This window comes from Rhinatrema bivittatum, chromosome 1, assembly GCF_901001135.1.
Source record: "Rhinatrema bivittatum chromosome 1, aRhiBiv1.1, whole genome shotgun sequence".
Classification (NCBI taxonomy): domain Eukaryota; kingdom Metazoa; phylum Chordata; class Amphibia; order Gymnophiona; family Rhinatrematidae; genus Rhinatrema; species Rhinatrema bivittatum.
This window is the reverse complement of record NC_042615.1, coordinates 135,430,645-135,456,872: the sequence shown is the minus strand read 5'-3', so window position 1 is coordinate 135,456,872 and position 26,228 is coordinate 135,430,645. Positions and strand designations below refer to the sequence as shown.

General features: G+C 45.5%; 1 protein-coding gene across 2 annotated transcripts in view; it reads left to right on the top strand.

Moving 5' to 3' along the window:
- LOC115083420 (multifunctional protein ADE2) overlaps positions 1–26,228 on the top strand; it is a 134,489-nt gene that overhangs the window by 53,147 nt on the left and 55,114 nt on the right. For both annotated transcript variants that reach the window (XM_029587234.1, XM_029587228.1), the window contains exons 11-13: positions 17,888–18,340; positions 20,102–20,173; positions 24,637–24,800. In XM_029587234.1, the coding sequence (XP_029443094.1) occupies positions 17,888–18,340; positions 20,102–20,173; positions 24,637–24,800 (689 nt within the window). The remainder of the gene's footprint in view (positions 1–17,887; positions 18,341–20,101; positions 20,174–24,636; positions 24,801–26,228) is intronic.

The window sequence follows — 26,228 nt, the reverse complement described above, 5'->3', positions numbered from 1 at the left end:
GGTCGACCGTGACCCAGATCACAGTCTTCCCATCGGAAACTGGTAGATCCACAATAAAGTCGGTGGACAGGTGAGTCCAGGGCTCCGCGGGAGTGGGCAGTGGCTGTAGAAGCCCCCAGGGGCATCCATGGAGAGACTTCTGTCGAGCACAGGTAGGACATGACTGGACATACTGGCGTACGTCGTCCTTGACTCGCGGCCACCAATAGAACTCAGTCAGGAGTTCCAGAGTCCTGGCGATCCCTGGATGTCCAGCGGTCAGAGAATCGTGAGCCCAGGCTAGAACCTTTTTGCGAGAACGAGTAGGTACCACCGTCTCACCCACCGGAGCCACTTTAGAAGCCGCTAGCAATACCTTGGCTGGATCCAGGATGTATTGAGGCAGGTTAGGTGCATCTTCAGGCTCCGATGTATGGGAGAGTGCATCCGCTTGTATGTTCTTCTCCGCCGGTCGATATCGGAAGGAAAAGTGGAATCGGTTAAAGAAGAGTGCCCAGCGAGCCTGCCGGGGATTAAGGCGCTGGGCCCGGCACAAGTACTCGAGGTTCTTGTGATCAGTGTAGACGATAATCGGGTGCAGGGCCCCCTCCAGCCATTGGCGCCACTCGTCGAAAGCTAGCTTAATAGCCAATAGCTCCTTATCGCCAATGCCTTAGTTCCTCTCCGCCGGTGTGAATTTGCGAGAGTGGAAGGAACATGGCAGGAGCTTGCCTCTGGCAGACGACTGGCTTAGAACTGCCTCCACGGCTATATCCGAGGCATCCACCTCTACGATGAACTGACGTTGGGGGTCTGGATGACGCAGGCAGGTATCCTGGAGGAATGCCTCTTTCAAGACGCGGAAGGCCCGTATGGCCGTTGTTGGCCAATTCTTAGCATCAGCCCCCTTCCTCGTGAGGGCCGTCAGAGGAGCCACCATCTGAGAGTAGTGGGGAATGAACTGCCGATAAAAATTGGCAAACTCCAGGAATCGTTGAAGTGCCTTCACCCCCTGAGGTTGTGGCCAGTCTCTGATTGCAGCAACCTTTTCGGGGTCCATCAAGAAGCCGGTGGAGGACACTATATACCCTAATAAGGGTAACACATCCCGTTCAAAAACGCACTTTTCCAACTTAGCATAAAGTTTGTTCTCGCGGAGCTTTAGCAGTACTTGTCGGACATCTTGGCAGTGCGTCTCCAGATGCTTAGAGTATATAAGGACATCATCAAGGTAGACTATGACCGAAAAGTGTAGCATGTCTCTGAGGTCCTCATTCATGAGGCTTTGGAAGACCGCCGGGGCGTTGCAAAGGCCAAAGGGCATAACCAAGTACTCATAATGGCCATCCCTCGTATTGAAAGTGGTCTTCCATTCATCACCGGGACGAATCCGCACCAGGTTGTATGCTCCTCGGAGATCCAATTTAGTAAAGATCTTGGCCCCCTGCAACCTGTCTAGGAGCTCCGGTATCTGCGGCAGGGGGTACCGGTCTCGCCGAGTAATGCTGTTCAAGCCGCGGTAATCTATGCAGGGGCGAAGTGACCCATCCTTCTTAGCGACGAAGAAGAAACCTGCTCCTGCCGGGGACTTGGATGGCCAAATGAACCCTCGCTCCAGGTTCTCCCGGATGTACGCGGACATAGCTTGGGTCTCGGGAAGAGACAGTGGATAGACCCGACCCCGCGGTGGTGTGGTACCAGGCAGCAGGTTGATCGCACAATCAAACGGACGATGTTCCGGAAGAATTTCGGCTCTCTCCTTGGAGAAAACGTCATGGAACTCCTGTTACTGGGGAGATAGCGCCAAAGGAGTCATCAGGAGCGGTACCAAAGCGCAAGGTATTCCTTTCAGGCAGGTGCTGAAGCAGGCCGGACCCCAGGACGCCAACTGGAGGGAGTCCCAGGCGATGACAGGTGAATGTCTCCGAAGCCAGGGCAGCCCCAGGATGATCGGGTGCATGGATTTCTCTAGAATGAGAAAGGAAATTTCCTCTTGATGCAAAACGCCCATACGTAGGACGAGCGGCTGGGTACACGTGGCAATGGTGCCCGGAAGGAGTCTCTCCTGGATGGAGGATATGCGAAGCAGAGGTCTTTGGGGTTGCACCCCGATTCGGAGTTGCTGAACTAATTCCTGGAGGATGAAGTTTTCCCCGGCCCCTGAGTCGATCAGGGCTTGTGTTTCAAACTCTCCGTCTGGGAGAAGCAGAGTTATTGGAACGAAGTATGGGGAGTCGGTAGCGGCGTGACCTAGGGTTAGCTCCCCCGCTGTCCCTAGGTCCGAGCGTTTCCCGGGCGTTTGCTACAGCGAGCAAGGAAGTGGCCTCTTCCACCGCAGTACAGGCAAAGACCCAGCGAGCGGCGTCTCCTTCTTTCCTCTTGGGAGAGGGGTCCTCGACCCACCTGCATCTTGGGTCCCAGAAGAGGCAGGCAGGGAACTCCCACAGTGGGAAGGAGCGGACCCAGCGGTAGCAGGCCTATGAACCACCCTCCTCTCTTGGAAGCGACGCTGGATGCGGCGGTCCACCCGGCCTGCCAAGTCAATAAGATTGTTCAGATCATCAGGCAGATCTCGGGCCGCCAACTCATCTTGCAATCTCGGGGAGAGACTCTCCAGGAAGATACCATGTAAACTGTCACTTCCCCAGTTTAACTCAGCAGCGAGGGTCTGAAAGTCCATGGCATGTTCCGCTAGGGGCCGGTTGCCCTGCCGCAGCTGGAGCAACTCGGAGGCAGCAGTGGGTTTGCGAGCGGCCTCGTCAAAGACCTGCCTAAACGCGGAAACAAAGTGGACCAGATTGTTCAGGTGGGGATCCTGGCGCTCCAGAAGGTTGGAGGCCCAGGCCAAAGGTTTTCCATCCAGTAGGGAAATAATAAAACTGGTCTTGACCCGGTCGGTTGGAAACTGAAGTGGGAGAAGGTCGAACCGAATATAGCACTGGTTCAGGAATCCTTGGCAGAGCCTCGCGTCTCCTGAAAACCGCGAAGGTGATGGCATCTGGATAGGAACTGGCACTAAAAAACTTACATGAATGCTCATCTGGCCCACAGTTAATGCTGCCACACCATGCAACACTGCCAAGTGCCTGCCTGCTAGCAGAAAAAGGCAAGCTGCCAAGGTTTCCTCTTGCAGCAAGCTCAGTGTTTGGACAGTCGTGACTTTAATCTTTACAACTAAAGCAAGCAGGCCTTGGTAGAGGCAGAGCGTGGACATGGAAAAGACTGCCACAGGAACAGCAATGCCTATGAATGGAGTGAGTTTCATGTGCACTACCTGTTTGGACCAGGTAAGAAGTTTAAAATCAATAAATAAATGGCGTCACTAAACCTAGCTGCCCTTCGCTCTCTGCGGGAAGCGCCTACCTTAGCACCTTTGTTATAGGCTATGCTATGCAAGTGTTGGATAGCAGCAGAGGGGCCGATGCAAAAATGTTGCATTGAAAGTGGGCGCTGAGTGTTCAGTCTGTGCTCTTCTTAGCTGTGTGCTAGTACCTTACAGCTACATGAGGTATTGGTCAGGTTCAGTCTTCCTTGTACTAATGCTATTAATGTAAATTATCTTCTCTGTGGTAGGAGGTAAAAAGAAGGTCATCAGATGGCTAGTTAACATCACTATGAACCAGGCCCATTGTTGGAAACCCACTTTACTAGGGAGCCTAACTGCAGAAACTGCAATGGCTCTGCAGCTGTCGCAGTATGAAGTAGTTATGTGCTGCCTTATATGCTGCCTTTCACTCTATATGCAAGGCCCCCAGTCTCCTGCGATTCCATGGCAAGGGCTGCAAAATTTGGCTCTTGCTGCAGATTTGGCCAAGCTTGGCCAAATTGCCACGGGTAATCAGGGACCTTCTCAAAAAATGCATTTGTCTGGTGTGGTCTCTTTGGGTGTGGTTTGTGTCTGTTTGTCCATCTGGTTGTGGGGTATCTATGTCTTTCTTTGTCTGACTTGGTGTGGTGTTATGTGTCTTCCTTTCTGTCTCTCGGTGGGTGTATCTAGGTCTTTGTTCTTTTGTCTGGCTGTGGGGTGGGATGTGACTTGTGGTGTGAACTGTGGTTTAGTTTAATTAATTTGATATACCACTTTTTAACAGCAATCTAAGCAGTTAACAATAAAACTAATCTAACTAGATAAACGACGCTTGACCGACGTGCCGCAAATGCGCAGTAGAGAGCAGCTCTACTGCGCATGTGCGGGCGAGCACGTCGGTCTTAGGCAGCGTCAGGAAAAAAAAAACATGGCGGTGGCGGCGGGTGGTGGCGGTGGGCGGCGGCAGCGGGCGGCGGCGGCGGCAGCGGGCGGCGGCGGTAGTGGCGGCGGGCGGCAGCGGCCAGTAGCGAGGGAGGGAGGAGAGAGAGAGAGGGAGGGACGGACTGAGTGGGAGGGACGGAGAGAGAGAGTGGAAGGGAGTGACTGAGTGGGAGGGAGGGACTGAGTGAGAGGGAGGGAGGGAGGGACTGAGTGAGGGGGAGGGACTGGGAGGGAGGGACTGAGTGAAAGGGAGGGGGAGGGAGGGACTGAGTGAGAGGGAGGGACTGAGTGAGAGGGAGGGAGGAGTGGGTGAGTGTGTGGGAGGGAGGTAGGGGGTGGGGAAGAGTGAGGGGAGAGGGAGAATGAGGGAGAGGTGAGAGTCAGGGATGTAAGTGGAAGGGGGAGAGGGAGAATGAGGGAGAGGTGAGAGACAGGGATGTGAGTAAGTGGAAGGGGGAGAGGGAGAATGAGGGAGAGGTGAGAGACAGGGATGGGAGTAAGTGGAAGGGTAAGAAGTTGTGGAGCAGAGAAAAAGGGAGTGGAGGAGGGCTGAGGGGGAGGGGATGGGATTGAGAGAGGGTGGGGAGTGACTGAGGGAAGGGGAGAGAGGTGGGAGTGACCGAGGGAAAGGGAGGGAGGTGAGAGTGAGGGGAAGAAGGCAATGGGAGACAGAGGGTGAGTAAGACTGAGTGGAGGAAAGGGTAGGAGTGAACGAGGGGAAGGGGGAGAGAGGGAGAAAAAGTGTAGAAGGGTGCTGTGTTAGAAAATGGACTGAAAACAAAATGTAATGTAGCCCGTTTTAACGGGCTTAACGGCTTGTAGTTTATATAAATAAAGCAAAAAGTAATATATCCTAGCATTAAAATAAAATATCAAACAAAAGTAAACAAATATTACAGCAAACACCATCCATACCAACTGAATAAAAGCCAGATCAACTAACAAACATAACCAGAAATAATAAACATCATAAATAAAATAAATCAGCATATACAACAAAAGCAGTTGATACAAAGATTAAGCAAAACATAATTAATTAGTAGACATAAATCAAACACAGTGTGATGTATCTGTGTGTGTATTTCTTTCTGGGTGTGATATGTCTGTGTCACTCTGTGTTTGTCTGAGTGTGCCTGATGTATCTGTGCCTCTCTGCCTTTCTGTGCTTGTTTGCATGTGGTGTAGTGTGGTATGGCGTCTGCCTCTCTGTGTGTTTTTGTTCTTTTCAGCAACTTGAAATGAATAAAAACTGGACTTTTGAGCTGTTAGCTGTCAATGAGCAGGGTTGGCGGGAGGTATTAGGCAGACTAGGTGACTGCCTAAGATGCCAGAAGTGGGCGGGGTAGCATGGTGCGACGTGAGGGTGGTATTTTTGAAAGTGAATGTGCATGTTGAGACGCAGAAGTGAGCGAATGGGATTCTGGAGATGCATGTTGTGTGAATCGGGTGGAGAGAAATGCGGGCCATGTGAATTGTATGCAGAGATGCGGGTCATGTGAATCGCAGAGAGAGAGGGAGAGAGATCACATGACACCCTGATGACGTTGCCACCTTAGGGTGGCTGGATACTCTCGCACCAGTCCTGGCAGCATGGTTACTTGCTATTTGGCAAATGGTTCAACAGCTGATTGATTGGTGAGAAACTTTGACACTAGCCTAGAAATCTGGGATACAATTCTTGTACACATATACACAACACATAAATAGAGTTTATAAAATAAATTAAAAACTGAAAAATGCTGCTTGCATAAGTATTCAATCCCTTCAGACTAGTACTTGGCAGAACCACCTTTTGCTCCAATAACAGCTTTAAGTCTGCTGGGGTATATTTCTACCAGCTTTGAACACTGTTTGGGAGTGATTTTTGCCCACTCTTCCTGGCAGATTTGCTCCAGGTTGTTCAGGTGGATTAGATGACACTTATGGACTGCAATTTTCAAATAATGCCACAGATTCTCAATTGGATTGAGATCTGGACTGTGACTTGGCCATTGTAGAACATTCAACTTTTGTTGTTCAACCACTCCTGTGTTGCTTTGGCCTTGTGCTTGGGATCACTGCCCTGCTGAAAGGTGAACTTTCCCCAAGTTTTAGTTTTTTAACAGACTGAAGCAGGTTGTCTGCAGTATCTCCCTGTATGTTGCACCATCCATCCTTCTTTCAATTTTAACAATTTCCTCAGCACAGTCCCTGCTGAGGAAAAGCATCCTCACAACATGATGCTGGCACCCCCATAATTTACTATTGGGATGGTGTTTGCTGAGGAATGGGCAATGTTAGGTTTTAAATTTGGGCCAAAAACTCCATTTTTGTCTCTTCTGAACACAAAACTTATCCCATATTTTAGCTGGGTCACTCTGATGCTTTTTGGAAAACTCCAGATGTGCTGTGGTTTTTCTTCAGTAATGGCTTCTTTCTAGCCACCTTCCCATGGAAGGCCTGTTGTATGCAGAGCTCTTGATATGGTTGACCTGTGCACCTCCTCTCCGGACTCAGCCACTGAACTCTGTAGCTCCTTCAAAGTGATTGTTGGCCTCTGTGTGGCTTCCCTCACAAGTCTTCTCCTTGCTCTAACGCAGAGTTTTGAGGGACGGTCTTGTCTAGGCAGTGTCTGGGTGGTATAATGCAGCTTCCATTTCCTCACAATTGATCTAACAGTACTCACTGGGATATCCAAGCACGTAGATATTATTCCTGTCCTGTGCATGTCTATAACTTTATCTTTAAAGAGAATGCTCTTTGGTCCACATTTTCACAGCTTTCCTTCAGACTCACAGTCTGACCAGTGGTACAGGAAGTATCCAGAAAAGCTGACCTTTTTTAATGATTCACAGGTAGAGGCCAATTGTAAGCCAATTGTTAGGGCAATATCTTTCATCTATGTAATCTTGGAGTTTCCACAGCACAGGGGTTGAATATTTAAACAAACAGCATTTTCCAGTTTTTAAATTTATTTTACAAATAATGCAGAGAAATAATGAATTGTGACTTTGAAAACTTACTTTAAGAGATTGCAATAAACATATTGGGGTAGATTTTAAAAGGTTGCGCGCGGGCATACATGTGTGCGCGCTACCCGGCCTGTGCACATGTACACCTGATTTTATAACTTGCACACGCAGGCGCGCGCAAGTTATAAAATCCAGGGTCGGCGCGCACAAGGGGGTGCACAATTGTGCACCTTGCGCGCGCCGAGCCACGCAGCCTTCCCTGTTCCCTTCCCCCTAACCTGACCTTCCCACCCCTTCCTCTAACCCCCCCCCCCCAAAAATGTTTGTTTTACCTTTTGCGCCTGCCTCCGGGACTGCCCATGCCCCACCCCTTCCCCGCCCCTTTTTACAAGCCCCGGGGCTTTACGCGCGCTGCTGGACCTTTTTAAAATAGGTCCGGCACATGTAAGGCCGGTTCCACGTGTAAATTTTTTAAAATCCGGCCCATTGTCTGGAACAATCTGTGTGTCATTTGTAAGCCACGCAAATCTGCTGACTTTTTAGGAGGTCAAATACTTTTGCAAACCACTGTACATATATATATATATATATATATATATATATATATATATATATATATATATATATATATATATGAAACATTATGGGACAGATTTTCAAAAGGGAAGGTCCAAAAAAACACACCGGAAACCGGTCCAATATTGCAGTAGCAACCAAGAAAAAAGAACCGGTAAACTCCACGGATTCTTAATTCTTTATTAAGCATCAGGACAGCCCGACTCAGGCCGAGTTTCGCTCAAGAGAAATGTTTTTAAATGTATTTACATGTATTTAATTGTTTATACATGTTTTATATATGTTTTTAATAGCCCCTGAAGCAGCTCTCTTGAGTGAAACTCGGCCTGAGTCGGGCTGTCCTGATGCTTAATAAAGAATTAAGAATCCATGGTGTTTACAGATTTTCAAAAGGGTTACGTGCATAAGATACGTGCGTAACCCCTGAAAAACTGCCCCAAGCTGCCCCTGTGCGCACCGAGCCTATCTTGCAAAGGCTCGGCGGCGTGCGCAAGTCCCAGGGCTTGCAAAAGGAGGCGTTTCGGGGGCGGGGCCTGCCCGGAGGCAGGTGTAACTTCTTCGATAAAGGTTAGGAGGGGGATTTAGGTAGGGCTGGGGGTGGGTTAGATAGGGGAAGGGAGGGGAAGGTGGGGGGAGGCGAAAGGAAAGTTCCCTCCGAGGCCGCTCCGATTTCGGAGCGGCCTCGGAGGGAACTGGATTTTATAACATACGCATGCATGTTATAAAATCGTGCGTAGATTTGTTCGCGCCGGGTTGCACGAACAAATCTGTGCCCGCATGTACCTTTAAAGATTTGCCCCTATATATATGAAATTTTGAGACATTTTGTTATAGAAACATTTTTTTGTGATTGCTTTTGTCTTTACTGTATTGGAATAACTTTTTCATGTATACTGGTTAGTAACCAGTTTTTTTTAGAAAAGAATAATTCTTTAGTATCAATAATAAAAACAATTTTTATTGGATGTTCTATAATATTGCTTCATTAGTGTTTGTTTGCTGGTGTTTGATATTTGTTTATGTATTGAACACTTTATTATCTATTTTTTGCCATTATTTTTGTTCACTACATATATATATATATATATATATATATATATATATATATATATACACACAGACACACATAGTATTAGTATCCCAAACTTGGAGAAAGGGGCCCAACTAATTACAAGGATGGAAGTGGGGGCCATTGCTCAAAATTTTGCTCACCTAGATATAAACTGATAGTATCATGGAATGCAGAACTGGATTGGAATTAGGGAATGGTCTGGTGATCAGTGTACATCTATATTCTGTAAAAAAAATCCCAAAAAGAACTGATCGAGTATTGAAACAAATCTGCCGGTCCCCTACATAATCCAGATTCAGTTATTCTAATCATCTCTGTTGAAGCATTCTCACATCCATATGTGGTGAGAATGCTGCTACATTCAAGAGTTTTGGTCACTAGTGTCATCGTTACTGAGATCTGAGTACACCACTCCAGGAGTGGTGCAGGATTGCAAGGCTGGTCACTGGGCTAGAGAAAGGGCAGTCTTCCACTGAGCCAGCTCCCTTCCCTACAGGTTGAGCCCTGTGGTCTTTGCTGTGGCAGCAGTATATCATGGTGAGCCCGGTCAGGCTGGAGCAAGGCTGGAGAGACTGGAGCAGGGCTGGATAGGCTGAAGCAGGGCTGGAGAGGCTGGAACAAGGCCGGAGAGGTTGGAGCAAGGCTGGAGAAACTGGATTAAGGTTGGAGAGACTGGAGCAGGGCTGGACAGGCAGGAGCAGTTACTGGAGCAGGCACTGAGCTAGAACAGGGACTGAACACCAACACAGTGTAACTAACACCTGTCAGATGAGTGGACCCTTGTTACTGAGGAGTCATTGACTCTGTCTAGTGGACAAGCCCAGTAGGTTCACTTCGTGTGCACGCATGTTATAAAATCGGGCATACATGTGTGTGCGCCGGGTAGCACGCGCACATTTATGCCCGTGCGTACCTTTTAAAATCTACCCCAATAGGTTCAGGACCCACCCTTCTAACATACGGTGTTGAGAAAAAGGTTTTGAAACCCCTAGGATGGACTGTATTTTAGTACAATTTATACTCAGAACATAATTAGATCCTATTCTAAACCCCAAGAAGAGAGAAAGATAATTTAATTGAATAAATAACTCAGACAAATAGGATATACTTTGATTATGCATGCAATAAAACACTTCAACAATCAATATCTTGTGTGAAAAAGTATGTGAAGTCTTCATTTAGGGGTAGATTTTAAAAGAAGCGCGATCAGCCTACTTTTGCTTGCGCATCAGACTCAAGCAAAAGTACGCTGGATTTTAGTAGATACGCGCGGAGCCGCGCGTATCCACTAAAATCCTGGATCGGCGCGCGCAAGGCTATCGATTTTGTATAGCCTGCGCGCGCCGAGCCGCACTGCCTCCCCCCGTTCCCTCCAAGGCCGCTCCGAAATCGGAGCGGCCTCGGAGGGAACTTTCCTTTGCCCTCCCCTCACCTTACCCTCCCTTCCCCTACCTAACCCACCCCCCCGGCCCTGTCTACACCCCCCCCTTACCTTTGTCGGGGGATTTACGCCTCCCGGAGGGAGACGTAAATCCCCGCGCGCCAGCGGGCCTGCTGCGCGCCGGGCCGCGACCTGGGGGCGGGTACGGAGGGCGCGGCCACGCCCCCGGGCCGTAGCCACGCCCCGTACCCGCCCCCAAAACGCTGCCGACACGCCCCCGCAACGCCGCGCGCTCCGGCCCCGCCCCCGACACGCCCCCCTCCGAGAACCCCGGGACGTACGCGAGTCCCGGGGCTCTGCGCGCGCCGGGAGGCCTATGTAAAATAGGCTTCCCGGCGCGCAGGGCCCTGCTCGCGTAAATCCGCCTGGTTTTGGGCGGATTTACGCGAGCAGGGCTCTGAAAATCCGCCCCTCAGTAACTAGTAGCATCTCTTTGAGCAGCAATAACTTCAACTAAATGTTCCTGTCCTGTTGATCATAAGAATATACGAAGTGTCATGCTGGGTCAAACCAAGGGGCCAGCATTCTGTCTCCAACAGTGGCCAGTACAGGTCACAAGTACCTGTCAGCTCCCCAATAGTTGATCTATTTCTTGTGTCTCACTCTCAGAGGTAAGCGCTGGCTTTCCCAAGCCTACCTGGCTAATAAACTGTCTATGGACTTTTCCTTCGGGAACTTGTCCAATCCTCTTTTGAACCCCACTATGTTACATGCCTTGACCACATCCTCTGGCAGCAGATTTCATAGCTTTATTGTGAGCTGAGTAAAAAAATACTTCCTACATTTTTTTTTTTTTTTTAAATCTTGCGGTTTATATGGGGAGGTAATTTTCATAGGTGTTATGTGTGTAAATATAACATACTATCATAGCAATTTTCAAAAACCATTTATGCACGTAATGTGCACTTACATGTGTAAAACCTATTGGCAATTCAATGTCATATAGCGTAGCAATTTTCAAAAGCCCACTTACACATGTAAATACTTCTGAAAATCAGGCCCCTAATGTTGTTTGAAATGTCCCTAATGTTGTTCCCTATTTACCCATTCCACCCCACTCATGATTTTATAAAACTTAATCAGTTTCTCACATTGCCGATGAAGATTTTTGGATGACTTTTACATACAGAACTGTTTCAACTCTGCCATTTAAGGGCTTGCTTTCCTGAGCAACTTGTTTCAGGTCTTGCCACATTTCATTAGGGTTTAGGTCAGGACTTTGACTTAGCCAGGCAGATTTACTTGAATGTTTAGGGTTATTTTCTTGCTGCATGACCCACGTTTGGTGCAGATTCAGCTCATGGACAGATGACCTGACATTCTTCTCTACAATTTTCTGATATAAAGAAGAATTCATGTTTCCATGAATGATAACAAACTGTCCGAGTCCTTATGCAGCAAAGCAGCTTCACACCATGCTACTCCCGACACCACGCTTGACAGTTGGGATGAGGTTCTTATTTTGGAATGCTGTGTTTATTTTTCACCAAAATGTTTTTTATTGTGACTGAAAAATTCAAATTTTGATTCATCTGTCCAGAGAACATTATTTCAGAAATCTAGTGAGTCATATATTTTTTTTTTAAAAAAGCGATTTCTGGTCTGGATACTTTCAGTAGTTTGTAGCAAATTACAAGTGAACATACATATGAAAAACAGAGTGAAAAATTGTGCATACATATTAAAACACAGCAAACAAAGCAGCATAAAATAATAAAATAAAGCAAATAAAGAAAAATATAATGGCCTGTCAAGAAAACAAGTGTAAGATGCCTATGGAGTGTGCAGTAGAGACTTTTTTGCTTGCTTGCAGACCCGCCACTATATTAAATCTCTACCTGTGAGGGACTGGGGATCACCACAGAGGGGGACGCTCACTGAGATTTTTGATGTTGAGGACCCGTCGCGGCATTCCACCTCGTATTTTTATGCTGCTCTCTGCAAGCTCCATACAAATCTGGACAGTGCTAAAATATTGAGTAAATGGTGTGCAGGATTAGCTATGGATTTGTCACTGGGGCAATTTGAGCATTTTTTTGGGCAACTTAAATCCCTCACTTCCAATATCACTCTGCGGGAAATCCATTATAAATTCCTGATACGCTACCATTACCCGCAAAACCAAGTGTATTTAATGGGCAAGGTTCGATCTGATCCATGTGTGAAATGTAAAGCAGCAGTTGGAACTCTGGGGCACCAATTCTGGCAGTGCCCCAAAATTCAGGGTTACTGGAGGGCACTGGTCGCTTATGTTCACAAAATAATGGGCTTTTCCCTCCCCATGATGGCAGAAGTGCTTCTTTTTGACCGATTAAGGGGGGTTGTGCCTGGGCGTCGATATGTACGACTCTGGAGCCACAAAGTGCTTATGTTGGCTAAGCGAATGATTCTGTACAGCTGGCTTGGTGAAGATCCTCCTAGTATGACGCATTTGAGGAATCAGCTACATGCAATGTGTATTAATGAAAAATATATGGAATCCTTGGACTTGATGAAAAAAAGAAGGACGTTTCTCCTGACCTGGGACACTTTCCTGCATTCCCTTCCACCGAGGATGAGAAGCCAAATCCTAAATGACTATAGTGTTTCTAAGCGGCAGACGCTCATACAATAAATGCTTCTGATGCGTGCAGGGATGGGGGGGGGGGTTCATCAGGGGGGGGGGGTTGTTTCTATCATCATGTTTCATATTGTACTAGTTTTATAGAGGACTCTGGGAAGTGTACACCAGTGTTGGCTATGTTGTTACTGTGGTTATTAATGAAAACTCAATAAAAAGATTGAAAGTTAAATGCCTTCAAAATCTAATTTAAATAAATGGGTCTTTAAAACTTTTTTGAAAGTTCTGCTGCACAGTATTAAACGTAACTGCTCAAGAAGCAAGTTCCATAATTCTGGTGCTGCCACTGAGAAAGCTCTTTCTCTCTGGTAATTCCAAGCTGTGCTACTTTGATGGAAGGTACTTCTAGAATATTCTTGCTCTTGGATCTAAAAGCTCGATTGAGTTTGTAAATTCACAGTATAGAGTTAAAATATGGAATAGAATTGTTCTGCAAGAGTTTATGGACCAATGTACTTGTACTGAATTCTGAATTGAATTGAAAGCCAGTGCAAAGTTAAAAGTATTTGTGTTATAGTAGTTTTGTTCCTGTAAGTAACAGGGGTTTCATATTTTGTTGAAGTGTTGTGGATAATAGGGATGTGAATCGTGTCCTCGATCGTCTTAACGATCGATTTCGGCTGGGAGGGGGAGGGAATCGTATTGTTGCCGTTTGGGGGGGTAAAATATCGTGAAAAATTGTGAAAAATCGTGAAAAATCAAAAAAACGTAAAATCGCAAAACCGGCACATTAAAACCCCCTAAAACCCACCCCCGACCCTTTAAATTAAATCCCCCACCCTCCCGAACCCCCCCCCAAATGACTTAAATAACCTGCGGGTCCAGCGGCGGTCCGGAACGGCAGCGGTCCGGAACGGGCTCCTGCTACTGAATCTTGTTGTCTTCAGCCGGCGCCATTTTCCAAAATGGCGCCGAAAAATGGCGGCGGCCATAGACGAACACGATTGGACGGTAGGAGGTCCTTCCGGACCCCCGCTGGACTTTTGGCAAGTCTTGTGGGGGTCAGGAGGCCCCCCCCCAAGCTGGCCAAAAGTTCCTGGAGGTCCAGCGGGGGTCAGGGAGCGATTTCCCGCCGCGAATCGTTTTCGTACGGAAAATGGCGCCGGCAGGAGATCGACTGCAGGAGGTCGTTCAGCGAGGCGCCGGAACCCTCGCTGAACGACCTCCTGCAGTCGATCTCCTGCCGGCGCCATTTTCCGTACGAAAACGATTCGCGGCGGGAAATCGCTCCCTGACCCCCGCTGGACCTCCAGGAACTTTTGGCCAGCTTGGGGGGGGCCTCCTGACCCCCACAAGACTTGCCAAAAGTCCAGCGGGGGTCCGGAAGGACCTCCTGCCGTCCAATCGTGTTCGTCTATGGCCGCCGCCATTTTTCGGCGCCATTTTGGAAAATGGCGCCGGCTGAAGACAACAAGATTCAGTAGCAGGAGCCCGTTCCGGAACGCTGCCGTTCCGGACCGCCGCTGGACCCGCAGGTTATTTAAGTCATTCCGGGGGGGGGGGTCGGGAGGGGGGGGGATTTAATTTAAAGGGTCGGGGGTGGGTTTTAGGGGGTTTTAGTGTGCCGGCTCACGATTCTAACGATTTATAACGATAAATCGTTAGAATCTCTATTGTATTGTGTTCCATAACGGTTTAAGACGATATTAAAATTATCGGACGATAATTTTAATCGTCCTAAAACGATTCACATCCCTAGTGGATAATGCAGAGGCCTGTGGCACTCCAGCAGTTATGGGGTGCCAAGCAGAGTGAGCATTTCCAATTGACTTGATATGATCTTTCAGAAAGGCAAGATGTGAACCAGCTTAAGACAATGTCTTCAATTCCAAATGAGTGAAGGTGACATAAAAGTAGACATCTAGATGCTATTTAACAAACCTGAGACAGGCAGAAATCATGAGGTCCATGTTCAGCTGTCATGCAGCTGTGCTAGTTAGCAGGATAAACTTATCCAGCTACCTAACACTGCATGTTCAGCGGAGCAGCTGTGCTGCTGAATATACCCAGCTATCTTAAAGTTAGCCAGAAAAGTTAAGCTAGCTAGCTTTAGGACAGCCCTCTGGACCAACCAGAGTTGGTTAATTCAGCCAGCTAACTCTGAATATCCAATTAGCCAGTTAACATCTCTGGCCAACTGAAATCCTTCCTGATCCGTCCATTCCTCGTCCCTGAGTTATCTGGCTAAAACTTTAGCTGGATAAGTGACTTATCCAGCTAAGTGGTGCCTACTTTACCATAGCTGAATATTCAGTAGTGACACTTAGCTGGATAAGTAGTACTTATCCGGCTAAGTTCTGTTTTGAATATCAGCTTCGTTCTTTCTTAGACACCAGTGGTTTCATTCTAGCTATCATCCCATGAATACCATTCTCTTTCAGTTTTTTCTAATAGTTGATGCATAAATCATTACATCAGCTGCAGAGAGAGAAGATCTGTAGACTTTAGATGTAACGTGGGCTTCTTTGTGATTTTGTGGATGAGTTTTCTGTTTGCTATTGGAGTACTCTTAGCAGGACAACCACTCTTAGGTAGAGTCACTGACGTCTTTAGCTTTTTCCATTTGTAGACTATCTGTCCAACAGTGAATGGATAGTGCCTCAGATGTTTAGAAAAGGTCTTGTAACCTTATCCAGACAAATAAGCATCAACTATTCTTTTTGGTCGATCCTTTAAAATTTCTTTTGATTGTGGCAGTGATATCTCAGGGTCATTAGAGCCTTCAGGAGATCAAATAATTTTTTGTTCTGTATGGCAGAGTGCCGAACAGTGATGCAGCCACTAAGGCTATGGTGAAACATTGGATTAAAGAATTGATTACAGCAGCCCATGTGGATTGCAGTACTCCCTTGCCTAAATGGGCAGAATTGCAATTGGTATCTCCTTTCAAGATCTGTAAGGCAATAACTTGGTCTTCATTACATACCTTTTCTAAGTATTACTGCTTAGATGTCAGGTTCAGGGAGCCTCCTTCATCTTGGTGGGCTTGTAAGCTGCTTGGGCAGCAACTCACCTTATTCGGGATTAGCTTGAGTACATCACACTTGTCTGGACTGGTCTGACTGGATGAAAAGGAAGATCAAATTACTTCTTACCTGATAATTTCCTTTCCTTTCAGTCAGGTTCAGAACCCTCCCATTCTGCAATGTTTTCAGTTTATTTTTAGTATGTAAAAAGAAAGAAAGTCAAAGAGTCAGAGTTATTAAATTTATAGAGTTCTCTGCAGGTGAGTGAGTACCAGTATGCTATGAAACTTCTTCACTTTAACTTCCTTGTTCTTCTGGAAGACCATTAGTTTAAAGAAAAAAAGAAAACGGTTTATATTGTTGATTGGTTTGAATTGAAGTTTTCTGCAGTTTAGCTTGTTACAGAAATACTGGCAGGGTGATGTCAGCATGGGTGCATATAAGGAGTGACATCAGTGAGCCTGTTGATCTTTGTCTTCATCTGCTGATCGGTGAGCATAACCCAGTTGTCTGGACTGGTCTGACTGGACTTGAGGAAAAGAAATTAACAGGTAAGAAGTAATTTCACCTTTTTTTGTGCATAACATATACAGTATACATATATGTTTTATAAAATAAGTAGAAAAAGTACGCATTTTCCATACATGTAACCAAATGTACGTGTGTATGTTAGGGGTAGACATACACGCATTTTATACTCTGCATATATCCGATATGCGCAGCTTATAAAATACTGTAGTAGATCTCCATGTAGTGTATATGGGGCCATGCAGAGTTGTTTGAAAGTTATCCTCACTGATTCTGAATTAGTATTATTGTTTCTACTTTGCACATTATTGTATCTCAAGAAACATACCCTTTTAATTGTATAAGAAAGGACTGAATTTAATTAAACAAGGATATCATGGTAAAAACTTGTAATTCTCAATATTTTACTTGAGGTTCAAAACTTTTACTCAGCACGCTATGAGGACAATTTTCAAAGCCATTTACTTGGGAAAACTGACTTGGCTGGGAATTGCTCTCCTTAGCACACCTAAAAGTTCACACTGGTTTGTACTGCATATGTACTTTTAGCCAGATTGAGGGGAGACATTTCTAGGGGTGGGCTAGGGAAATAGCTTGCTTTGGATTGATTTTTAATATCTATGCAAATTATTTTCCAGCAAAGTGTTTGCAGACATAATGTTCACAGGTACTTCTGGCTCATGGACCTATGTCATTTCCCTTTGAACATTAACTACAAGGATTATGGGTACCGTATTTCCACGACAATAACCCGCCCACGTATATAACCCGCCCACACACATAACCCGCAGGTTTTCAAGATTTATGAAAAAAAGTTTTAATATACCCCGCCTCCTCATATAACCCGCGGGTCCACTCAGCCGACCACGAGGCTCCCTCCGCAGCGATCCCGACGCCGCCGCCTCCTCGCCGCAGCGCTCCGCCTCCCGCTGCCGTGCTGACCAACCCGGCGAAAGCTCCCAGCAGCCCTCAGCGACTCCCCCACCGGCTTCAAAAGTTGCGACGCCTCCGGCTCCGCTTCCTCTTCGACCGCTGACCACGAAAGGGTGCAGGCCTGCGCGATCGGCGCGAGGAACCCACCGGGGTAAGGCCCAAAACTTTTACACTCACCCCAGCGGGTCCACTCAGCCGACCACGAGGCTCCCTCCGCAGCGATCCCGACGCCGCCGCCTCCTCGCCGCAGCGCTCCGCCTCCCGCTGCCGTGCTGACCAACCCGGCGAAAGCTCCCAGCAGCCCTCAGCGACTCCCCCACCGGCTTCAAAAGTTGCGACGCCTCCGGCGCAGGGATAGGACGGACTCCGCTGCTGTAAAATTTTTTCTGGATAACCCGCCCACGTTTATACCCCGCGGGGGGCATGCGGGGTAGGTAAAAACGCACATTACCCGCGGGTTATGTGCGTGGAAATACGGTACTCTGCAGCTAAGTGGGCTGTTTGAAAATTGCTCCCTATTTGGTGATCACACACACACATCAGGATGTATAATGTGCTTCTTTATGTTTCAGATGAAGCTCTCAATCACTTCAGGATAATTACAGTCGGCGACACTGGAGCAGGAAAACACTGGAGTGACAATGAAGTCAGAGCGCTGATACACATCTGGTCAGATGAGACAATACAAAAACAGCTGGAGGGAGCAACCAGAAACAAAGAAATATTTGAAGAAATTGCAAGCAGGTTGATGGAGTTTGGAATAGACAGAGACTGGAAGCAGTGTCGAACAAAGTACAAAAATTTGAAATATGAGTACCATGCACTGCAAAAAGAAAACAGTCAACTCAGTAATCCAAGGAGATTTATGAGATTCTATGAGGATGTGGACTACATTTTAAGAAGACATTCTGCAACTGCCCCTAGCCAGGGAAGCAAAGCTACTGACTTTAGATCGTCTCCAAACAACAACTATGGGGAGACACAGCAGATGGATTGCAGGCCACATTTAGGATCTCACAGTACAGGTAAAGAAAGTGAAGGGGGAAAGAACTACTTTAATTTTCCCTTTTTCAGGATTAAACTTGTAATTCAAAGTTGTATTATGTTTAGGAAAATATCAACAGTTAAACTGCTCGCAGGATGTGACATGGCCTCCAAACTGGGCCATACGTGACTTGAATATAGTGCCTTGGAAGGAGTCTGGGTGGGGGGAGACTCATGTTTTTTCTGAGGTTTTGCAGCTGATTTCTGAAGGTGCATGGGAGAAGTTAAGCCATATGGAAAAATACTGATAAGATAATTACATTGAACAACCACTAGATAGCAAAATGTATGCTAAAAAGAGATGATGTATGTTAAATGATGGGAAAGTTAGGGATGGGATGGTTGAATTTTTAATGATGCATTTCCTTTAAGAGGGTTGGGGAAGAAGATACTCTAGACGGAGTATTCTATAGAATATATGACTGCATTCAACGTTTGGCGAGAGGAGTTGGGAGGAACCCACCAGGAGTATAGGGTGCATCTCCTCAAAGAGATGGCTCTGTAGGGGCTTTCCTCATCAAGGGGAAAGGCCCAAGGCTAGAGAGATGTTTCTTCCACAAGGAAGCAACCAGAGGACTCGACCTGTGTCCTGAAGATACAGGAGTAGTCAGAGGTCCCACCATCAATGAAAGACCTGGGAGACAAGGTCTTAGTGAGGTGATAGCTTGGGATACAATGGAAATCATTTGCTATTAACTAAAGGAGAAGTCTGGAAGCGTTATGGGCATGATATACATTTTTCTGGGTTTGAGGAGAGGACTTACTTTGTGTCTAATGAGTGAGTGCTGATTAAATTAAAGTTGATGTGGTTGTCAAGAGAACTGTGAGTAGCACAGACTTCGAGAGAAGAGAGTTAATGTAAATGATGTAAACCATGAAAGGACTGTGAGTAACATAGCCTACTGGATTAGAGAGGGAAGGAGCACTTTGGGGTATTTCTCCTAACACAGGGGAAGAAGTATATAGTTCATAGAAAAGCATTTGGTTAATCTTTATTGTGATGTTGCTAAAAACTGCAGCCGTGCTGTGGATGCCTGTGAACCCCTGGTTAAATCTGTGTCTTTTAATATCCCTTGCTATTTTGTACATTCTGATTATGGAAACTACAGAAATAAACATTCTATTTCTGATGATACCTTGGTTAGTGAGACCCTGTTTTATCCCAAGGTGTGAGTTCATTGAGCAGTCAGAGGGGGTCACCGAGGGGAAGCAGATGTGGTTGTGTTTCCTTTTCCAGCTTGGTAAATATTGCCTTTGCTGTTGTGCCTGGTCCATTCACCATCTGCTGGACCAGATTTTAAGTGAAGCCACAGAAATACTGGTGCTCAGCTCCAAAACAGGCATCAGATACCGCTCACATTTTATTTGCCCCATCAGGGGGTTATACACAGGAGTCCAAGAACCACAGAGTCACATGCAAAATCTTTGTTTGGAACATTAACCCAGAGAGAAAACAACATTCTGGAGTTAGATTCAGCTCTGGGATTCCTGGGCTTTGCAGTATAATGTGCCCTCATTACAGAGTCTCACAACATTGGGAAAAACAGAGAAAATGGACCACAGTTCCACCAATCATTTTACTCTGAGGTTCCTGACCAAGGCTAACCTTTGGCCCTTCTTTTTATTTACATTTAGTGATCTGGTGGATACCTGACATCAGGCAGATGATGATGTTGCCTGTTATTTTAGCCTCCTGTAGATTACTGAGCCCTGAGAAGTTTGTTTCTTTTCATAAACATCAGGAAATGACAGCACCGTGAGCACAGCAGACAAGATGTCCATCTCAGGTCTTAAGAGGAAAGCCATGGAGAACGGTAAGACTTTATTCACTGCTTCACGTCCAGGTGACGATTCCTGCAAGGAACACTGCTGCTCATTTGACCCCCAACTGACACTTTCAATTTCATTACTAATTTATGTGTTTTAAGGTGAAGGCGACAAAACATTTTTCAGGTATATCAGTGAAAGGAGGAAGGGCAGAGGCGGGATTGTAAGACTGAAAGGAGAAAAAAGGAAAGGTGTGGAGGAGGACAAGAAAAATAAAGCAGAAATACTAAACAAATAATTCTGTTCAGTATTGACTGAAGAAGAGACGGCAGAAGGATCACCAATTGTTCTCAAGGTTACCTACGGTAGTGGAGTAGGTGCCGCACCACTTACAGCAAACAGAATGTTGGGAATTATTAGAAAGGGAATGGTGAATAAAACGGAAAATGTCATAATGCCTCTGTATCGCTCCATGGTGAGACCGCACCTTGAATACTGTGCACAGTTCTGGTCGCCGCATCTCAAAAAAGATATAGTTGCGATGGAGAAGGTACAGAGAAGGGCAACCAAAATGATAAGGGGAATGGAACAGCTTCTCTATAAGGAAAGGCTAAAGAGGTTAGGACTGTTCAGCTTGGTGAAGAGACGGCTGAGGGGGGATATGATAGAGGTGTTTAAAATCATGAGAGGTCTAGAACGGGTAGATGTGAATCAGTTATTTACTCTTTCGGATAATAGAAAGACTAGGGGGCACTCCATGAAGTTAGCATGTGGCACATTTAAAACTAATCAGAGAAAGTTCTTTTTCACTCAACGCACAATTAAACTCTGGAATTTGTTGCCAGAAGATGTGGTTAGTGCAGTTAGTGTAGCTGTGTTTAAAAAAGGATTGGATAAGTTCTTGGAGGAGAAGTCCCTTACCTGTTAACTTAGAAAATAGCCACTGCTTTTACTAGCAACAGTAGCATGGAATAGACTTAGTTTTTGGGTACCTGCCAGGTTCTTATGGCCTGGATTGGCCACTGTTGGAAACAGGATGCTGGGCTTGATGGACCCTTGGTCTGACCCAGTATGGCATGTTCTTATAAATTGACAAAGCCATAGGGCCAGAAAGTCTAGAACCTAGAATATTACAGGAGGTCAGAGAGGTTCCGGCGGGCTTCAAAGAACTAGTTGTAATAATCAACTTGACTTAGACTCAACAACAACAAACCATAAGTGTGGGATCCCAGCTGCTAACTATCTATCTATCTATGTATATATAGATATAGTTTCCAAAAAACAGCAGAAATCTAAACCGCTGTATTTATTTGTTTAAAACGTACACCCATTATATGAAACACCTAATTAGTAGTTCCATGGGACGGGAGAAGAGCAGCTGTTGCTCTTCTTTATAAAACTCTGACTTCAGTGGTGGGGGACCCCTCTGAAGTAAAGGACAGAGAACCATCCTGAATCCAGCTGGTTGTAGGAGCAAAGGCAACATGGTTTTGCCAGAGGGAGATTATATCAGTTGATTCTAGTTGATTTCTTTGCTTGGGTGACCACAGATTTAGATCGGGAGTGAGCTCTGCATGTGCTATATTTGGATTCCAGCAAAGCTTTTGAGACTGTTCTGCAGAGGAGGCTCATAAATATATTGAGCAGTGTAAGGGTGGGACAGAAGATGGTAGACTAGATTAGAAACTGCTTGAGGGGTAGACAAAGCACAGAGGTAAATGGATTCACTCTGAAAAAACAAGTTATGAGTCCCTCAGGGATTGCTTCTGGGGCTGGTTCTGTTCAGTATCTCTGTGAGTGATATTGTGGAGGGGTTAGGAAGAAAAGTTTGTCTCTTTAAGGGTGACACTAAGATCTACAACAAAGTGGATACAACTGAAGGAGTAGATATAGGAGGCAATTTTCAAAGGAGTTACATGAATAAAAGTGGCATATATCGTAGTAATTTTCAAAAACCCTTACTGGTAAAGGCAGAAGAGATCATATCACCCAAACACTTGCAGATTTACACTGGCTCCCAGTAGAACAGAGAGTTCAATTTAAAACACTATGCACAGTTCATAAGCTAATTAATGATGAAAATTCTGACTGGCTAAACACCACATTACGATTACATGTCCCTCAAAGAATTCTCAGATCGGCCAATAAAGCTCTGCTAACCATAACCTCAGTCAAAACAGCAAAGTTGACCCAAGTTAGAGAGAGAGCACTATCTTTGGCAGGACCATTATTATGGAACACATTACCACTGGAATTAAGACTAATGAAGGAATTAAAACTCTTCAAAAAAGGCTTAAAAACATGGCTCTTCAAAAAAGCAATTCACAGTGAGGTAGCGGAATAACAACACATACACAAAGCAGGAAGTCACCAAGAAAAAGCAGAATTGCTTATTTTTTTATTATTTTCTCACAATTAAGTATTAAATTAGAAAGACAGTTAATTGTAAATGGTAACCACACCCATTCCCCATTTAGAGTATATTATTGAACTATGTAACCGTATAATAATGGCACCCTATGGATAATTGAGAAACCACATATTTGTGCCTAACTGTAAACCGTTGTGATGGTGCACTACTAAACGACGGTATAGAAAAGTTTTAATTAAATAAATAAATAAATAAATGTAAAACTTTTAGACAATTCAGCCCTATGGAGTGAATCTTCAAAAGAATTAAACATGTAAAAGCAGCAGTTTATTTACACGCATTTAACCTTTTGAAAATTACCACTATGAGGAACAATATAAAAATTCAACTTCAACGAGCAGAAGGACTGATTGGCTGCCAAGTTTCAATACTAAATGATAGAGTTATGCATTTGGGGTAAATAAATCCAAGGAAGTGATACACAGTGGGAGATGAGATGCTGATGTCCACAATACAGAAGAGAGACCTTGGGCTGATTATAGCCAATGATTTCAAGGCAACAAAACACTGAAAAGGCAGTGCTCAGTGCCAGAGGCATGCTAAACTATATGTAGAAAGTCACAACTAATGAAAAAAAGTGATTATGCTATTACAAAGGACATTGATCCAGTTCTAGAGGTCGAAGGATATAGATGGAGTGAAGGTGGTCCAAAGAAAAGTTATCAAAATGGCTACTATTTGTTGTTATCTCTCAGAGGCCTGATCTTTGGACAACAGGTTACTTTCTGACTCTAAATGAACCAAAGGGCATATTAATGAAGGCATTTCCTCATAGACACAAATTGAGTCTTCCCAATTCATCCTTTTAAGTGACTCCCTGTCAAGTGTTGAGTCATTTATAAAAACTGAGACTTACTATTTCCTTTTAAATATCTACATCAAAAGACCTATCTTTTCACATTTAAACATCCAAGCTTTCAATCACACACTTACATACATGCTGTCTCTTTCTCTCACACACATAGCCTCTCATTCACACACTTATACACGTGTTCTCTCTCTTTCTTTCACTTACACACAGGCTCTCAATCACATACTCAGATGCTCTTTCACCTACACCAGCTCTCAGACAGACACACATGCTCTCTATCTCTTACTTATACACAGAGGGGCAGAATTTAAAACTTATGCGCAGGCATGGATTTGTCCATGCGCATGTTATAAAATCCAGGCTCGGCGCGCACAAGGGGGTGCACACATGTTCACCTTGCACGCGCCGAGCCTGAGGGGAGCCCCGATGACTGTCCCCGTTCCCTCCAAGGCCGCTCCGAAATCAGAGCGGCCTTGGAGGGAACTTTTTTTCCGGCCTCCCCCCACCTTCACTTCCTTTCCCCTATCTAACCCACCCCCCAGCCCTACCTAAATCTTCCCCTACCTTATTTTCTATCTTACACCTGCCAGAGGCAGGTGTATCTTGTGCGCGCCGGCAGGCTGCTGGCGCACAAACCCCCAACACAGCCAGAACGGAGGAGGGCTTGGGACATGCCCCCGGACCACGTCACGCCCCCAGACCCGCCCCGGACACGCCCCTGGACTGCCATCACGCCCCCGGACCGCCCACTTTTGAAAGCCCTGGGGCTTGTGCTCGCCGCCGAGCCTATGCAAAATAGGCTCAGCATGCAGGGGCAGATTTTTTCAGGTTATGCGCGTATGTTACATGCGTAGCCTTTGAAAATCTGCCCCAGAGGCTCTTAATCATACATACACATGGTGAGACCGCACCTTGCGTACTATGTACAATTCTGGTTGCCACATCTCAAAAAAGATATAGTTGCAGTGGAGAAGGTACAGAGAAGGGCAACCAAAATGATAAATGGGATGGAACAGCTCCCTTATGAGGAAAGACTAAAGAGGTTAGGACTTTTCAGCTTGGAGAAGAGACGGCTGAGGGGGGATATGATAGAGGTGTTTAAAATCATGAGAGGTCTAGAACGGGTAAATGTGAATCAGTTATATGCTAGGTGCAGACAGATCTCAGTTTCACTAAATATGAAAAAAGTAGTGTGGTTGCCATGTTAGTCTATATACACTTGCATATAAGTTTCTAGAGAGAATTGACTGAACTGTACTTTTGTTTAGAGTCACCAGTTCCAGTTAAAATAAAGAACTCTGGAAATACTGCAGACCTGCATCAGAGAAGCATGACTGGTGAGGTTCAGACAAAAGGAGGTCAGAAGGACACAGGAGAGAGGGACTGCAGTCAGGAGGAAGATTCCCAGCACATCAGCAGGCCACATTCACAGGTTAGTTCACCGAACTCTATCAGGAAGGCAAAAACTTCCTTCTACATTCTTTGTGGCCTTGATTCTCTAAAAATCTAGAGTGGCTTGTGTGAATGACTGGATATAATTGCTGATTATTAAGGTTTACTTATGTTACAAAAATAGTATTTGTCTCCATTTATCCTCAGTCCTCCATAATAGTTTCTGCTTATCTATACTCCCATCACCCATTGCTCCTCCCAGCTCCTCAGTACTTGACCTCCATTGTCCTCTATTGTTTTCTTTCACATTTATCCTCTGCTTGTTCTCCCTCCTTCCTCTTGCCTCTGATCTCCTATTGATTATCCTTTTTGCCACATGTTTCTAGGCACATTTACCCTGTATCACCATCTTAATGCCAACCCACAATACTTTTCCCTCAACGCACATTCCACCTATGTCTCTGTCTTGAACTCTTCCAAACCCAAGTTATGAGCTTCCCATCTCATCATCAAGACCCATACATTTCACGTACAATACATTCTTGTTAAAATGTACCTCAAGACACCAAGAAAGAATTACAGTTCAAAAGAAAATGTTATTTATTTACTGCACATATTTTGTAAGGGGAAGGAAAGCAGGGTTTCTTTGCTGCTTTCCTAGCTAATTCTGCAGGAAGACCTTCAGCTGGATTGCTGCCACCTCATTCCATGGAGGTGCAGAGTGCTGCTAGTGTGGAGTTATGAGGGGGTGATAGCCATGCAGACATTACCTAGGCATGGAGCTGGGGTTCGGGGAATGGGGGGTGAAAGACTGATGTGTATGCAGACATCACAAAATTATTCAGAGTAGTTAAATCACAAGCGGCTTGTGATAAGTTGCAGAAGGACTTTGCGACATTGGAAGATTGGATTTCCATATGGCAGATTAAATATAATGTGAAAAAGTGCAAGGTGATGCATACAGGGAAAAGTAACTCATGTTATAGCTACACGATGTTAGGTTCCATTTTAGGAGTTACCATCCAGGAAAAAGATCTGGGCATCATAGCTGATATTACATTGGACTCGTCGGTGCAGTGTGTTGTGGTGGTCAAAAAAACAGAATATTAGGAATTATTAGGAAGGGAATGGTGAATAAAACAGGGGATGTCATAATGCCCCTGTATCGCTCAATGGTTAGACTGCACCTTGAATACTGAGTGCAATTCTGGTTGCTGCATCTCTAAAAAGATATAGTTGCACTGGTGAAAGTACTGAGAAGGATGACCAGAATGATAAAGGGAATGGAATGGCTCCTCTATGAGGAAAGGCTAAAAAGGTTAGGGCTTTTCAACTTGGAGAAGAGGCAACTGAGGGGGGATATGCTAGAGGTCTACAAAATCATGAAAGGACTTGAATGGGTAAATATGAAACAATTATTTTCTCTTTCGTATAGTATATGGACTAGGGGGCACTCCATGAAGTTAGC